General features: G+C 48.8%; 2 protein-coding genes across 5 annotated transcripts in view; one reads left to right on the forward strand and one right to left on the reverse strand.

Moving 5' to 3' along the window:
* The window catches only part of OXTR (oxytocin receptor), a 465,983-nt gene that overhangs the window by 43,721 nt on the left and 405,293 nt on the right, over positions 1–16,969 (reverse strand). The gene's annotated exons all lie outside the window — the stretch shown is intronic.
* The window catches only part of GRM7 (glutamate metabotropic receptor 7), a 219,935-nt gene continuing 215,587 nt past the window's right edge, over positions 12,622–16,969 (forward strand). For 2 of the 4 annotated variants that reach the window (XM_052678346.1, XM_052678348.1), the window contains exon 1: positions 12,624–13,211. In XM_052678346.1, coding sequence (XP_052534306.1) covers positions 12,660–13,211 — 552 coding nt within the window. In that variant the 5' untranslated portion in view covers positions 12,624–12,659. Of the gene's footprint in view, positions 13,212–16,969 lie in introns of all 4 variants that reach the window. The other 2 variants (XM_052678347.1, XM_052678345.1) reach the window with 2 other exon arrangements.

Here is a 16,969-nt window from a genome sequence, read left to right on the forward strand (position 1 = left end):
TTATGGGCATCAGCATCATGACACCATTATGGGCATCAGCATCGTGACACCATTATGGGCATCAGCACCATGACACCATTATGGGCATCAGCACCATGACACCATTATGGGCATCAGCACCATGACACCACTATGGGCATCAGCATCGTGACACCATTATGGGCATCAGCATCGTGACACCATTATGGGCATCAGCACCATGACACCATTATGGGCATCAGCATCGTGACACCACTATGGGCATCAGCACTGTGACACCATTATGGGCATCAGCACCATGACACCATTATGGGCATCAGCATCGTGACACCACTATGGGCATCAGCACCATGACACCATTATGGGCATCAGCACCGTGACACCATTATGGGCATCAGCATCATGACACCATTATGGGCATCAGCATCATGACACCACTATGGGCATCAGCACCATGACACCATTATGGGCATCAGCACCGTGACACCATTATGGGCATCAGCACCATGACACCATTATGGGCATCAGCATCATGACACCATTATGGGCATCAGCACCATGACACCATTATGGGCATCAGCATCGTGACACCATTATGGGCATCAGCATCGTGACACCATTATGGGCATCAGCATCGTGACACCATTATGGGCATCAGCACCATGACACCATTATGGGCATCAGCATCATGACACCATTATGGGCATCAGCACCGTGACACCATTATGGGCATCAGCACCGTGACACCATTATGGGCATCAGCATCGTGACACCATTATGGGCATCAGCACCATGACACCATTATGGGCATCAGCATCGTGACACCACTATGGGCATCAGCATCGTGACACCATTATGGGCATCAGCACCGTGACACCATTATGCCAGCAGCCTTGCTACCAAGCCCACCCATCCCATGGGAGTGGCTCCTCCAAAAGCCATGTCTGTGAGTGATACCTGGGAGATGTGGGCTCTTTCAAAAACTCAGCTGTGCATCGTATGCTGTCTGAAATGTATCTTCATTTGTCAGATGCCTTCTTAGTCATCGCAGGACGCAACTACGAAGCCTGTGCTCAGCACTGCCACCTTCACCAGCCAATTTTCTTGATGAAAAGAAACTCATCAGTTTGAAAGAATGTTTCCTGTGAATTCATGTTGCCTTGGCATTAAGAAGCAGCACTGATGCCATTTACCAACCAAGCCTTTATCAGCAGCCTCGTGGTTCCCTGGGGACAGAAGACTGGAGACAACACCGAATTCCCAAACCCAGCAACACGGCACTGATTTGTGCTTGTTTGTGGTCACTTTGCTAAAGCATTCAAACCTTCTGGTTGCCCTTTGTAAACAGACTTTCCTGCCTTCTGTAAATGCTGACTGTTGCTTTGTCCTGATCCCAGAGACCTTTTCCAGTACAGCTCCTCATTCAGTCATGTCACGGACATGAAACAACTACAGACTGTATCTTAACAGTGTAACCCCTCTTCTCCATAAGGGAAGTAAAGTGGGGATTGCTGACCTGGAAATGCGGGCAGTTTGGTGACTGCACAAGGAACTCAGGAGAGCAGCTCTGGGGAAACATTAGCAAGGGAAAGCGAAAGAAGAGAAACTGTAGTTAGGAACTTCAGATGGAGCTTGAATCACATTTACATGCTTTTCTATTTCTCATATGTTTGCAAGTTTTACTGCCCTGGTCTCCCAGAGCAGTGTGAATTAGCAGGTATGTTATTCCTGTGCAGAAGATGAACTGTGCTGGGAAGGAAGAAGATTGCTCCCCAGAGCCCTACCCAGGAAAGCTGCAGAAAGCTGGGAAGTGAACGCAGGTCCCAGGGGCCCCGAATGGCCCCACCACGTCCTGCCTGATGGGCTGGGAGCTGGGAGCTCGGCTCGAGTTTGAAAGCTCAATTCACATGATGTATGCTGACTGGAACAGGTCCGTTTTAGACAAAAAACTCCCTGCCTCTCACAGAGATCCAGCAGCTTTGCAGCTCTCTCTGCATTGCTTCCAGTGCTTGCTAAGTGGGAGAATTTGGGGCACTTGCAGATTGGGAATGAAAGTGAGAAATCACTGAACACCCAGAGCTCCAATGGGAGTGGAACTGATGGAAGGGCCCCAAACTGATGGTGGTTTTAGGGTGGTCGGTTTCACTGTTGGTTGTAACATTTCTGTGAATGCTTTTCTAGGTATACATTTCAGGAGAAGGCAAAGATGAATTAAATAAGGAATTATAGCTCTTGAATGAGAATTTCATCCATAAAATGCAGAGTATGTGACACAGTAAAGGTAGGACCGTTGTCCTAAAGTGTTCAGATCTTCAGATTTCCAGGCTCTGTTCCTTAGATGTGAAAAATATCATAATTGTTTCGGTGTAGGCATGGAAAATGAACTTCAAAACACTTTGATCTAGAGGAGCTGAGCTTAGTTCTGGTGGGAATTAAGAAGGAGAACTTTCAAGTAATTTACGTTTGAAATGGCTTCATAGCTTTTGCTTCATAAAAACAGAGAGAGATAAAATGATAATAAAAATTCATATTTTGGAAATGGACATTCTCCTCTCTGGCAGTAAAAACTAAAGGTAATTTGCTCTATTTCAAAAAGATTGTTAGCAGTTACTGTGATTTCCAGGGATGTAGCTTTAATGCTCAACACATCTTAATCTTGCCGACTATAAAACATTCCTCTGATGGTAAGCTGATGATCTATGGGTTTGAGTCAGAATTCATGTGTGGAATGAATGTCTTGGTGAAATGGATGCACAGAGAAACCTCGTGTAACCAGGTGGTTGCCTCTGGCCATGGGGCCATGCACACACATACAGCCGTGAGCCTTCTGCCAGCATCAGCCCAGCCACACTTAACGCCTCGCCCCCACAACCAGCAGCACTTGCCAGATGCCTGTGTTGATGTGGGACTTCCTTATGTAACGTGCTTACTGGTGAAATACCTGCGTGTGAATGGAAAAGTTAAGAAGAAAATGCACCAAAAAAAAAAAAAACCTAAGAGTTTTTGTTGTGCTGTGCCTCAGTGATGCAAAGAGGAATGCTGGGCGCTGGCTTTGCGGAGCTTGAGGTCACTGCTCATGGGGAGACCGAGCGAGGGACCCCCATCAGCCTCACTGGGAGGGGAATCTTTGGTTCTTCACCTGTGGCCCTGAAGAAATATCATTTCAAGTTAAGCTTAGGCCCAGTAATTTGTCAAGAAACCAGTTCGCATCAACAGGGAGCAAACTCAGTTTGTGGGTAAAATAGTTTAATTCCAACTTGAGGGAATTACATTAAATATCTACCTCAGGATGCTTTTCTTCCTCATATGCTTCATGTTTTTCCCTGTCTTTCACTGATTCCTCTTTTCTTTAAAACCCCCCCTTCTTTTTTTCCTAATTTCTCTTCCCTGCAGAGAATGAAAAGATGCTAATGAATCAATTAACAGAACCAGCCCAAAGTGTTTGTCTGGGACTCCGGACAGGGCTGTTTCTCACTCATCATCTGTCCCTCCAATTAAATTAATTACCTGAAATTAACATATGTTCCAGCATCACTCTTTAAATTTCATTTTCTATTTCTTTAAACAAAATTACCTTTAATTAAAAAAAAAAAACCTCATAAAAAGAGGATTTATTCTTGTCTACTAATGCCAACCCTAAGCCACCATTTATGTTTTAAAAGCTTCAGTTTGATTTAGCCAGAGTTATACCCTAAATTAATGGAGAAAGCAGACCAGGAATGGAAGAAAACTTCCGAGCTTATAGGTAATGCAGAACACTATCAGTGCAGGTAATGAAAGAAAGAAGAAAACCTCCCCCATTCTAATTCAGAAATAAATGATGGGGAAATGAGTACTGCTGTGGGACCATTTCATGTCCCAACAGTAAAAGCTTGTTTATATCTGGGTCAAGGAAAAAAAAGTTGCTGAAATTAAGCAACCTCAAAGTTTGTATTTATTACACGTGAGTGGGGCTCGGTAAGAAATACTGAATTGGCACATGGTGCCAGTGATGTTTTCTTAGTGGGATGCATTTTTTTTCTAAAACATTTACAACAAAATTAACCCTTGTGTTCTGATCCTGTAAATATCCACATCAGTTCTTCATCTTCCATTAGCAGGATTCATCTACACAAATATTTATGGAAGGCAGTCCATGACCTGCAGGTCAGTACTCAGGGTCCTGTCAGTCCCTGACCTGCACCTCAGAGGCTCCACACTGCACTTCTGATAAAGCTAAGCTGAGAGCAAAGTTTCATAGTAGACGTTTTGTGGTGAAAGACAACCAATATCCAAGCAGGAGACGTGCTTTCCAGCCCAGCACAGGTCTCCCAAGGCATCTCCTTGCCCTTTGAATTGACGTGGCTGCCTTTGCTTCAGGGACAGCGCTCACTGGGTGTCCTGTTTCTTCTGGTAGCAGGATCTGACCTGCTGTTCCTTGCTGGGATGGCTTAACCCAATGTTCATAGTTCATACTTGTATGGAAGTTTGTGAAAATCCCTTAGTTTTGCAGTCCCTTATTTAAACAGATATTTAACAGATGCTCAGAGGCACACAGCAGCCCAGCTCAGCATCCCTTCCAAAGTGCGCTGTGTGCAGCTGGAAGAACTCCTTACTTTGTGAATTACCTTAAAAATTCAAAACAGCAGTATGAAATTCCATCACATTCAGTGCCACCATTTGTTGAGGCCCTCAAAAAACCCAGCTCCAGATTTTCCCCTCTGTGAAGCTGCCTGGTGAATAACAAAACCCGCATTGTTCTTGGGTGTTCTTCTGAATTTATTTTCTGTCATCTTCTTAAGGAAAGAAAATACAGCTTCTCTCACTTGGCACCCTTTGGGACAGCAACCGCAGATGAAGAGCAAGCAATCAACATGTCAGGATAAAATTAGATTGCCACAGAGTACAAGGTTTGATCCAATATCTGTATCAGATTTTGCTCTCGACTGTTCACATGGCAATAAAATACTTTCTGTTTGTTGCCTACAAACATGCTCCAGCAGCACCCCTGCTACACCCCACGGGCACCCAACCCAGAGCAGAGCCAGCCCTAGGGCAGGGACAGCTGCTCCTCAGTCCTGGTCCTCCATGCCAAGCTGCCCCTGCACACCGTCCTCATGGAGCACGGGCTGCAACCACTGCAGTGCAGCTCCCACATAACCCATCTACACGTTGACATCCCTTCTTGTAGTCATTTCAAAAGCTGGTAGTATTTCCTGTTGCAAATTTCTGATTTGGATCAGGAAGCTTGTTTTGGTTGACCTGAAGAATCTAAACTAACTGAGGATTAAATCCATTTTCTCTTAGGCGTACAATATGCCCAGGGACATGATTTACCAGCGGGTCAGTAGAGTAAGGGTACTATGGTTAGGTTGAGGTTAGACTTCATGATCTGGAAGGTCTTTTCCAACCTGAGCAATTCTATGATTGTATGGTTGCTCAATGCATGCTCCTCCTGTATCACTTGTGGGTGCTCAGTCTCCTGGTTAAGGGATTTAACCTCGTTCTGCTTCTACTCAGCTACAGGATTCATCTGAGGAGGCTGCAAGGATGCCCTCTGCCTCTGTGTTATTTTGGTCCTCAGACCCGCTCTTGCTGCTCTGTCAGTGGCTTTCAAATTAATGGTCTGATCTTTAAAATTAATGAGTTTTCATCGACCTCCGTGGAAGTGGATCAGGTCTGAGCCTGTCAGCCTGCCTGGCAGTTCTCATCAGAGCTGGATCTGGAAGCAGCTCACCTACTTTTACACCCAAGCCCAGCACCTCTGAGCACATTGCCTTCTGATCTCATTAATTTAGCTGTGTGTGTCCTGCTGCTCCAGGCCAATGGGTTTTTAGTATGAGAATTTTGGTTTTGTTCTGCGGTTGCTTCAAGTTGTTTGGGGTTCCTTTCTACACCAGTTTAGCTCCAGCAACCTGCCTGGCAAGCTTTCATTAGCTCAGGATTTCCTGGGAGAGGAAATTGAGCACCTATGTTTTCCCAGTCTCTAAATGAGATTTGAAAAATTTCATTTCAATAATTACACTAACAAAGAATCCCAGGAAAAAAAAAAAAAGCATTAGTGTGTAAGGGATGGAACCTTTTCAGACACGGCAAATATTTTTCTTTCCTGTGGAAAATGCAGCAAATCTTGAAGAAGGAGTATTCAGAAATTGCTAGACTGCCACTTGGGACATGAAAATCTCAATAGCTGAGGATCAATGATGAGCACAGCCTGCAGCACTTCTTGATTTTGTTTAACGTGCTTTCATATGGCTGTGATGGACAGACAAGAGGAGCTGGGAGAGGAGCAGCGGGTGGGGAAGGAGGGCTGTGCCATCAGGAACAGGGCAGGGATCCCCATTAGTGCTAAACATCACAACCTAGACACAAATTCAGCCCTGGGAGCAACACCACAGGAGCCAAGGGGAAGCATCTGCATCCCTATCAAAAGGACACAGCCAAGGGATCTTAAAAATGATTTCCGATTTGCAAAGAACGCTCATGATTTCTGTTATAAAATGCTCCAAAACAACCTCACAACCCAATTTCTACAGCCATCGGAACAGGGAGAATTACATAAGATCCTTGCTATTTGCTTTTTTTTAATGCTTAACTCATATCCTCAATGATTCATTATCAAGATTTGTCAGAACTAATTAAGATGAGTGCCAGCTGTGATGGCGTTTGGTATCACGGCACCTTGCTCCATGGGGTGCGACTGAGGTGGCTCAGTGCATGCAGTTAGCTAACAGCAAGTCGTGCTGGGCAGCTGGCAGTCTGAGCTGCTCACAGAGGTGAAGCTCTTTAGCAGCCCCTGGGGATGTGATGCTTCTGCGTACAGAATTGAGTTTTCAGTAACTCTATTAAAAAAAAAATCATCATCAACAAAGAGAAAATGTATTAAATTACACATATGGCTTGCTGTTGTGCGGCAAGCCAGCTCTCTTTATTTAAATAAAAACAAGTAAATACCAAAAATGGTGTAAGTTTTAAAGTCAGGAAGGGTGAAGATGCAGTTTTGGTTATGGCTTTGAATGTGAGTTTTAATTATGATGTGGTCTGGTGGGCCCCTCTGCAAGCAGGTCACCAACAAAACCTTTCTGGCCCTGCTTTCGTACAGGTGAAGTTAATCATGACATAATCTACATGCAGGTGTGCATTCACTGCTCCTAAACAAGCAGTGGGTGGGGGGCTGGGGGCTGAGTGCTGCACGGGGGGGGGGGGAGGGGGGCTCAGCAGGAAAGCAAGAAGCGTTTCATCCCTTCATTAAGGATGCCATCACAGCATGTGCAGAGTAGGTGGAAGGAGCAAGCGTGACTGGCTTTCCCAGAGGCTGATTTTGCAGCCTGGGCGTTTCTTTTTAGGTGGGTGTGGGGGCTTTTTGAGGGTAACATTGAAGAGGAGCAGATGGGAGGAGGATGTCTGCCCCCCCCCCCCCCGGGTGCCTCCCATGGGGGACCCCAGCTCTGCACCCCTGGAGCTGCCTCTGGGGGCTGCCAGGTGGCTCATCTCGTCACCCAGCCCTGGGCAGGCGGAGAAAACCACCTGGTCTCACTCCTGAGAGCATGCAAACTCCATCAGCATTGCAGGTGTTGTGGGGATTAAGTGAATCAGAATATTCCTAGTAAATCAGAAACTGAGATAACAGTGAGTGTTTGAGAGGGAGAAGTTACTGTTCTCAGTGGATTGCAGGGATTGCAATGATTTGGCTGAAATGCCCATCTAATAGAGCTGCCTCTTTGAAATATTTGCCACCTCAGAGGAACAGTTTTAAAGTGTCTCCTGCGTAATTGATTGATTCATTCTCCTCTGATGCCTGGAAGGCTCTCAGAGCGATGGGACACGTACTGATGGCACTTTGGGGGGATGTGTGTCCTACACGGCCAGGGAACACGAAGGCCTGCCTGGAAAGGCTCAAACACTGGGAGAGAAATAGGTCGAAAATGTATTAATTTTAAAACGTCGTTAACTGTAGCCGTGCAGCAGCGTGGAAGGTGGCATCCAGCCCTTGCACTGTGACTCAGTTTTCTAAGTGTGCTCCATTGATGGGCTCAGCTCACAGCCCTGACGAATGGGGGGATGCAGCAGTGGCACCCAATGGCTCTGGTGCAGCAGGTTGGCTGCAGCTGGGGGGTTTCCTCCTCAAGTGTTAGCAGTGTGTGCAGAGGAGGCAGGATCCAGGAGATGGCTGGAAATGGAAAACAACTGCGTGTGTAAATCTCTGGGCCTTTTAAAGCACATCAAGTAAACGTTCTTCTCCAGGAGGGAGCTAAGATCAGCCCACTGAGCCACACTGCTCCATCCATTTGGTTTTGTATGGGACCACAGTCACTCATTACTGCAGAGTGCTCGACCAGGTGCTCTGTGTTCCAGGTGCGTATTTCTGCACAGAATGAAGAACAACCCCTAATACTTATTCTATATTTACAGTCTTAATGCACACATAATAAATATGCAATCAATAATTCATATTTAATATATACAAATTCAACATTTCAATCTAACACCTTATAATAACAATATAAATACATGCACACGTTTTGCTAGATCTGACTTTACATGAGGCCAGATCTACCAAAAGATCCAGGCTGCTGCATCCTTGAAGAGGATTTGCTCTCCCCACCTCCCTGGCAGCCAGCACTGCGCTGACACTTTCTCTTTGTAAACAGCTACAGCCAAACACTGAGTTAAGGATCAGGATTTTTCGGGAGCCTCTGCTCCAAAAATTCATTATTTTCCAAACACCAGATAAGCAGGCACTCTGGCTGCCGTCCCAACACTGACTTCACCCAACAAATTAATTGCTTGTACCATGTCCATTACAGTTGTTCAAAATGACCTCCAACCATGCACGGCAGCAGCATGCTACATTACCAAGATGTGAAATGTTGTCTTATTTCTCTCTCCTGCTTTTCCACAGCTCTTTGTTTTGCTTCCATGGATCTGTCGTAACGCGATTTTGTGCTCACCCTGCCAGCTGCCCACATAAAAGCAATATTTAATTATACAGCTTCTTTGAAAGTAGATGCGGGTCAGGTCCTCTTGTGATGGAAATGGTGCTGCTCCCCAAAGGACGCTGATATCATTCTGGCAATGTCTTTTCTTATCTGGTACCAACTTGGCTGAATCTATGATCTTATTTGACAAACAAGTTAAGAAATGTTTGTGACTCTGCTTTTGCATGTGTTTAACCACTAGTTTAACCACTAAACAAATTCCATTGCTGAAAGGATCGGGTTAGGATGTTTGTGAAGTCCTGTTTTATGTCTCCTTTTGGTTTCTTTGTGAAGCAAACCTTCCCAGGGGGAGGCAGAGGGCATCCCCAGAGGTGGGGCAGGGACAGCACTGCTCCTGTGCTCTGCAGCACCCTGCAGCCCTCCTCTCCCCTGCTGCTTTCAGGGACAGAAATGGAATAGCTTCATTCCTACCACTCCGGGCCTACAACCTGCTCCTATGTGAGCACAGAGCTCCAGCACTGAATTAGGGCATCTAAAGAAAGCATTCGCCGCTCTCTGGGAACTTACAGAGTGACTTTTGCTGGGAGTTCGATGTAGCTCAAGAATTACTAATTATGAGGTGAAATACTAAGCATAACATTGAAACGACTTTCCCACCAGTGGAAAAATAAAAATACGCTTCTATCAATATTCCCATTAAATACATACGTTGTCACTCTGCGGCTTTACCGTAAGAACATTGCTTTCTGAGAGTCATTTCAGATTGGGATACAAGTTTAACGTGATTTAGTATGTTGTAACTCTAAACCCTCGCTGACAGCTTTAAGAGTGGGAAAGTGCAGCCTGGAGTGGACAGAACGTAATGTATGCTGAGGAACCAGGGGCTGAATCCTTGCAGAGGAGAACTGTTCTGGTGGTGAGGAGAAATGCTTTTTAGATCCAGCAGGGCAGGGGCTGCCATGCAGCGCGGGCTCTGAAGCACAGATATGTTGTGATATGTCATGACATGTGAGTGATGTGTTGAAGATGGTATTTAGCCGGCGTTGTCTCACCTCCAGGTTTCCAATAATCCAAACCAAATGACAAGTTCCTTCAAAGTAAATCATGGCAGTCACAGATATGCAGGTGATTGGGTTATTGGCTTTAGTTTCTTGTCTGCAAGCACCGGAACGAATGTAGGTTGAAAACTGCATGCAGTGGAAGGAGAACATGCACAATAAAGGGGAGATTTCTGACTACTTTAAGACTTAACAAAGCAGGAAATAGAAAACGAGCAAAAGCAGGACTTTTTTCAGGCAGTGTCCAATCAAACGGTGGTATTTGTTACCACCAGGTGCCATCGAAACCAAGTGGAAAAGGGACTGGGTGTGTTTATGGATATCTAGAATATCCAGAGTAATGACTGACTAGATAAAATTTGGAATGCAATTAAAATAATTTTTCATGCTTCATGGTTTAAACCAATTCCTACATATGAGATTCAGGCTGAGATTTATGGTAGGAGCAGATTAAAGGCATCTGCATGCTGCAGAGCTCCTGTCTTTTCTTCTGCAGCATCTGCTGCTGTTCCAAGGCAAGATACTGGGCTAGGACAGATCCCAGGTCTACCTTGATCAAGTGTGTCATTTTCTTTGTTCCCACAGGGAATCTGCTGTGGAATACATAGACTAATTTTTTAGGTAAGCAGGGTGTGATGAAAAGAACCATGGAGTAGACGGCAGATGGGTTTTCTGCAATTCTGAGAGGATAAACATGTTGAATGTAATTGTGGATTTGCCCAAGGAAAAAAAAAAAAAAAATAAAAGGTTAAAAAGCAAGAAAGCTCTCAAATTGATGAGGCAGCTTCCTGCGAAACAAGGCACGGGTTTGCCAAAAAGAAAATAGAAAAGAAAAAAAAACTAAAAAAAACTTCTGAATTCATATAGTAGCATCCCACAGAACAGTGTGATCTTTTGGTGAAGATGGTTGATATTTAAATTCTTTCTGAAGCTTGAGCACTTAAGGTAAGCTTGAGTCGTGCTTGCAACCTCTCCTGTACAGCCACTAGAGTTGGATTTTTTAATGATAATAAATACAGCAAAGACTCTGGATGAGGAGCTTCAAGTGGCCAACAGGTAAATAGGCACTGAAGAGCTTACTTACATTCAATCACACACACTGAGATGTGAAAGGGGCTGAGGCTGATGTTATCAAGGAATGGTTCAGGAGGAACTGCTGACACGCTGAGCAGCAGCTGAGCCCGTGCACAGAGCTGAGATGCATGTGGGCATTGCTGGCATTGGCTCTGGCTGGTGGGGCTGGAGGATGAGGGGTGTCTGACCCTCAGGGCCTCATCCTTTGTGAGCTCTGCGGTGCAAGTGCTGATCTGTTGAGGCACCGTGGCTGTGCTTTCCCTGTATGAGGAAGAAAACTGATAAATACAGGCCGAGCGATGGCACGAGTAGATCACAAGACTGAAATTACTAAGAAATTGTCTCTAATGAGATTTTTCAGTCCATGGAAAAACTATATTTTGGTGCAAAGCCCCAAACAGTTTCTGGCTGAGAACTCCAGCTGCTTTTATTGGTGGTTATCCTTGTTACACCCTGACCCTGCTGCAAAACCCCTGGACCTGCTACGTCTGCCAGTTCTGCTGCTGTTCCCCACGCACCCTCCCTCACTGAGGAATATGTGCGTGAGGTGGAAATGAGGAGCAACTCTTTGGAAAACCTGGTTTCAGTAACTTTTGCCAAGTGGACACAGAGAAGAGGAAAATGGGAATGGAGGCAGACCCACGGCTGTGGGGGGAACACATCAGGGCTGCAGCTGGAGCAGGCAGGATGGTGAACAGCAGCTCTACTTGACCCAGTGTTTGTGCAGAAGGAATGAAAGACAGTTTTTAAAATTATGTGCTTGGCCTGGCAGGAACCAGACATCAGAACTGTATTTTGCATTACTCTCGGGTTGGGAAGGGACAGGATGTGGATTTGCTGCTCAGCACAGAACAGCAACAGGTCTCGTCTCCTTGGCTATTACAGTTCGGGGCTGAATGGGACAAAACCAGATGTTCTAGCATCCTTGAAATCTCGGTGCAAGGGACAAAATGGGTCTGGAGCTCTTAAAAAAAAAAAGCATGAGATCAGCTGCATTACTTCTGTTTCGGGAATATGGGGTTACATCCAAACTCCTCCTTCTCCTCACTGGCTCCACCGGTATTAGCGGCAAGGAGGATGCGCTCCCATGGCAGAGCCAGGCTCTCCGCTTTGACGCCGAGGGCTGGCCGGAACGTCGCTCCGGTTGCCGCGGCCATGCTGGCCGCGGCTCCTCGGAGACCGGGGGCTCCGCTCGCCTCCTCCCCGCCCTGCCCCGGCTCCCGGACCCGGGGAGCCAGGCTGCTCCGGCTCTGCGCCCTCGGCTCTGCCCATTCGCCCCCGTTTCTGCCCATCCATCCCCAGCTCCACACGTCCCCGGCGCTGCCCGTCCATAGCCGGCTCCGCCGGACCGCGCTCCTCCACCTGTAGCCCGGCCAGGCCGGAGCTGCCGCGACCGCACATCCTCCACGCCCGGCCCCGGCTCGGCCGCATCCTGCGCAGCGGCGGCCCCGGGGCGGGGCGGAGGAGGGGGCGGGGGGCGGAGAGGCCCCGGCCACCATTTAAAGCGGCAGCGGCGCGGCGCGGCTCCCTTGTGCCGAGCTGCCGCGGAGCGCGGCGGAGGCAGCGGCGGGCGGGAGCGGCCCGAGCCCCGCATCCCGCCCCGAGCCCCGCGTGGCGCCCCGGCGGGCGGATGAAGGCGCAGGGGGGCGCGGGGCAGCGCCCGGGGACGACCGGCAGCACCATGCTCCGCCTGGGCAGGCTGCTGCGGCTCCTGACTCTGGTGAAGTTGCCCTGCTGCCTGCTGGAGTTCCTGCTCTCCGAGGCGGCCCTGGGGCAGGAGATGTACGCGCCGCACTCCATCCGGCTGGAGGGGGACATCACGCTGGGGGGGCTCTTCCCTGTCCACGCCAAAGGCATGCCCTGCGGGGACATTAAGAAAGAGAACGGCATCCACAGGCTGGAAGCGATGCTCTACGCCCTGGACCAGATCAACAGCGATCCGGAGCTGCTGCCCAATGTCACGCTGGGCGCTCGCATCCTGGACACCTGCTCCCGAGACACCTACGCGCTGGAGCAGTCGCTCACCTTCGTGCAGGCGCTCATCCAGAAGGACACCTCCGACGTGAGGTGCACCAACGGGGAGCCGCCCGTCTTCGTCAAGCCGGAGAAAGTAGTTGGAGTGATCGGGGCGTCGGGAAGTTCCGTGTCTATTATGGTGGCCAACATCCTCCGGCTCTTCCAGGTAGGGCTGCGCGGCGCCGGGTAGCGGAGGGCGAACCGAACGAGCCGTGCCGAACCGAGCCGTGCAGAGCCGCGCGGCGGAGGCGAACTCTGCCCGCGCCCCTCAGGTGCTTCGTTCGCTTCCCCTCCGGAGCCTCTCGTTTCCCTCCCAGCCGCCCCCGCTATGCCAGCATCCTCCCCCGTCTCCCTTCTCTACGGAGCGTGGCACTTTCTGGATTTATCGCTCCATTTGCAAGAAGCAATCAGTGAAGGGAAAGGAGGAGAGGAAAAAATAAAGGCGGTGATTGAGATGGGTTTGCGTTAGGGAGAAATATGGCTCGGCGGCGGGGTACGGCCTGGCCGGGGACCGGGGGGAGGCTTCGTCCCCCACCCCCCAGGGGATCCGCCGTTTCTGGGCGCTGCGCAGCGCGGGGACAGCGGCAGCACCGCCACCAGATGCATCGCGAGCGGCGGACTTTCTCGCTTCCTATCCTCCGCCTTCGCACGCGGAAGGTGCTGGTGGGGTTATTTTTATTATTTTGTATGGGTTTTTTATTTATTTATTTTTTTCTTTTTGCAGCGGGCGGAGATATCCCCCGCTTTTCCCGGTTGGAAACTTGTGGAGGTTTTCCCGGCAGAGCCCATCTGGTGTCAGCAGCCACCGCCGCTTCGCGTCCCCATCCGCGGGGCCGGGGCAGCCGCCCGGCGCGGTGAGGAACCTGCCCGGTCGCTCTGGTCTCGGTGCTGTCCGTTCTTCCCTGAGAGCACGAAGGACGCGGTTCTGTTTTCCTCGCTCTCCTCCCCCGCCCGGCAGACTGCGGTGCGCTGAATCCCCGGCAATTTGCGCGGCCGTACCGGCGCTGGGATGCTGTCTCCGGAGGCTGCTGTTTGCGCGGCGCTCCTTTCGCTCCGCACTTCTCGCATTGCCGACAGCCCTCCGTGGGCTGCGGTCCCGCTCCCCCCGAACCGGGGCCGAAGTTGTGCCGGAGGATGGCTCAGCGGGCCGGCAGCTGTCGGTACCGAGCCGCAGCCACGGCGAATCCTGGGCGCTGAGATCCCGTTGGGAAGGGAAGCCCGGGCGCTCCGAGCCCTCCTGTAACACCACGGTACCTGCGAGATCTGTTGATGTTACATAAGGGAGTTTGCAGAAAATGAGGCATTTGAGCAGTTCCTGCACGTAGCGATATTTATATATCTCTAAACATTTTAACATATTGTGACTAAGCATCTGTTCCAAATTGCTCTTTATTCAAATCATCCAGAATGCAGGAACTGGTGCACACTGAGAAATCACTCTGACTATGTATCTGCAGATTGGTTCTGCCTGCTTTAAGCACATTTTCTGCGTGCTAGAACTGCTAGAACTCTCATCCTTGTCATCCTTCAAAGCACAGTTCAGAGCACGTCCCAGCCAGGGAGAAATAAGAAGAAGAATTTTGAGGTAGGAGCAGGAGAGGACCTGTTAAGCGACAGAGTGCAGCTGTGTGGGGAGTGAGAAGCAACGAGGTACTGGAAAGATACACAGCAACAAACTTATTAACCTGCACACTTGCTAAAATGCATTCGCTTCTGCTTCCCGTGTGGCTCTCATAGGTCCCTGCAGCATTTGCTGACCCTGTGGTGAGGAGGTGGGGGCTCCCAGACATTTGGTTTTGTGCATAGGCTGCTTTTTCCCCAGTGTCTCCTTCCATCTGTGGAGGCTTCTGCAAAGAGACATTACTGGTGGTTGCATTTCTCTGGCAGTGTTTTGGAAGAGAACCGAAGTACTCACGCTGTACCTCAATGTGTGGGGAAAGAAATGGATATAACCCACGCAGAGCACAGCGGGGTTTCCTCAGGCAGCTACTGATGCTTATGGGCTTTCTCTGCAGGAGGGGTAGGGTTTGGGCCATTCCTCTTGCTCTCTGCATATGGAATTGCAGCAGCCATGCGTGCAGCTCACCCGTCTGTCCCTGATACAGCACAGAGCTCTGGGAGCATCTCCAGCCAATGCCAACAGGTGCAGCAGCAGGGAAAGCTATAGTGAGGTCCTCTGACTTGAATTCATCTGTGCTGTTACTGTTTGAGGCTTTGTGGAAGCTTTTGTTTGGTAAAAAAGAAAAAAAAAAGCAAACATGCAAACATGCAAAGATATGTCGGTTTATTCTGTGTGATCAAAGGACAAGTCCTGCTTGCATCTCTTGGAGCTGAGTGGCACTTGCAGGGGGAGCAGCTGGGGTGGGCTGGGGCAGGGCTCTGCCTGGAGCCTGGGGAAGGGCTGAGCCACATGAGGGATGCTGCTCCCCGGCTGTGGCTGTGTGATGGAGCAGGTCGCTGCTCTGTGGGGCACAGGGGATGTGCAGGTCGTTCTGTAACAGGTGCAGGTGCTGCCAGGGAGGGCAGTGTGCTTCCAAAGGCCAAGTGCACGAGAATTTCTCTTCCACAATTACAGCTGATGAGAGATGCAACCGTGCACAGGATTTAAAGGAAGGAAGATGTCTATCAGCCGGAATTCGAGGTCTGGTTTTGCCGTCGGTTTTGTGTGGACCTCAAGCAAGATGCTTTAGTTTAGATGTTTGGGAGCATCCCACCAGCAGCCCTGATCCTGCTGGGAGCATCCCGTGCCGCTCTGAAGGCAGCAGCCTGGGCCTGACAGTGACTCGCTGTGAAAGGGATGGAGATGGGGGTGCCTCCAGCTGAATGCTTTGCTTTTAGCACCTCGTTGTTATTTCATTTCCTCCTCTCAGAAGTGGGGTAGGGAGACCGCATTGTTCTCATCCAGCCCCGGGCAGCGTTGCTGGGCGCTGCAGCCGTGGGCTGGAACCGTCACAGTCCTGACGCTGCCTTGCTGAAGGCTGTGGGCTTCTGTGCAAGAAGTTGCATTTCCTTTGCTGCGTGGAAGGTGATGCCTCGTCATAGATTTTTCTAGGACGCTGCAGAATGTCGTTTGGGAATGTTTGTTAAGCTGCAAATTTGGGGAAGAGGGCTGCGTCATCTCTGCCAGGGTGCAGCATGGATGCAACAGGAGGAGCGATGCGTGCAGCAGAGCATGGAGATAAAGGCATAAATACTGAAGTGTGTCAAGTAGGGTGACTTCTTCACATTACAATTCTGTGAGAGCATGAGATAAGCAGTGTGCAGATTGTAAATTAAATATCTGCTCTAAAAATAAGACAAACAATTTGGGAAGCTCTTTCTAAATGCACCGGAGATTTCAAGGCAATGCGTTTTTTAGGCTGCTGGTTTCACATTGTAAAAGAATAAATTGTTACTTCACAGTGTCATAGGTTTCCCTGTGAATTCAACTCCATGAAATTCAGTAACTATGCTGAAACAATGCCAGATGTATCATATCTTCTATGAGTTAAACCATGAAGTGTGGAGAGAATCAGCACACTGATTTCTTTTCTGTTTTACACTGGAAAACTCATCTTTGGATGCCCTTAGAACTGCAGACTTCTCATTACGGGCTTTAATAATGAACTAATTACTGCTCCAGGTTTCTGTCCTCGGTGGATGTAGTTTTAAATAGTCAATCAGCAGCTGTTCTTCATCTGAATGCCTTTTGCTCTACATCAGCGATGGTTCCTGTGGCCCATAAGACACATTACTGTGCCCCTTCAGGAAACAGTTTAGAAAACAGAGTGGGATGAAGGTGTACGACTAGATTGGGAGTGTAAATTGAAACTCCTTTATATCCCCTGGGTGCTTTTACTGTATTTCCTTCTGCAGGTGCCTCAGTACTAAGTGAGAAGGATGAAAGTTGCAGTGCCTGCTTTCTGCTGTAGACACAGGAGAAAT

This window comes from Tympanuchus pallidicinctus, unplaced genomic scaffold (assembly GCF_026119805.1).
Source record: "Tympanuchus pallidicinctus isolate F22 unplaced genomic scaffold, pur_lepc_1.0 scaffold17, whole genome shotgun sequence".
NCBI lineage: Eukaryota > Metazoa > Chordata > Aves > Galliformes > Phasianidae > Tympanuchus > Tympanuchus pallidicinctus.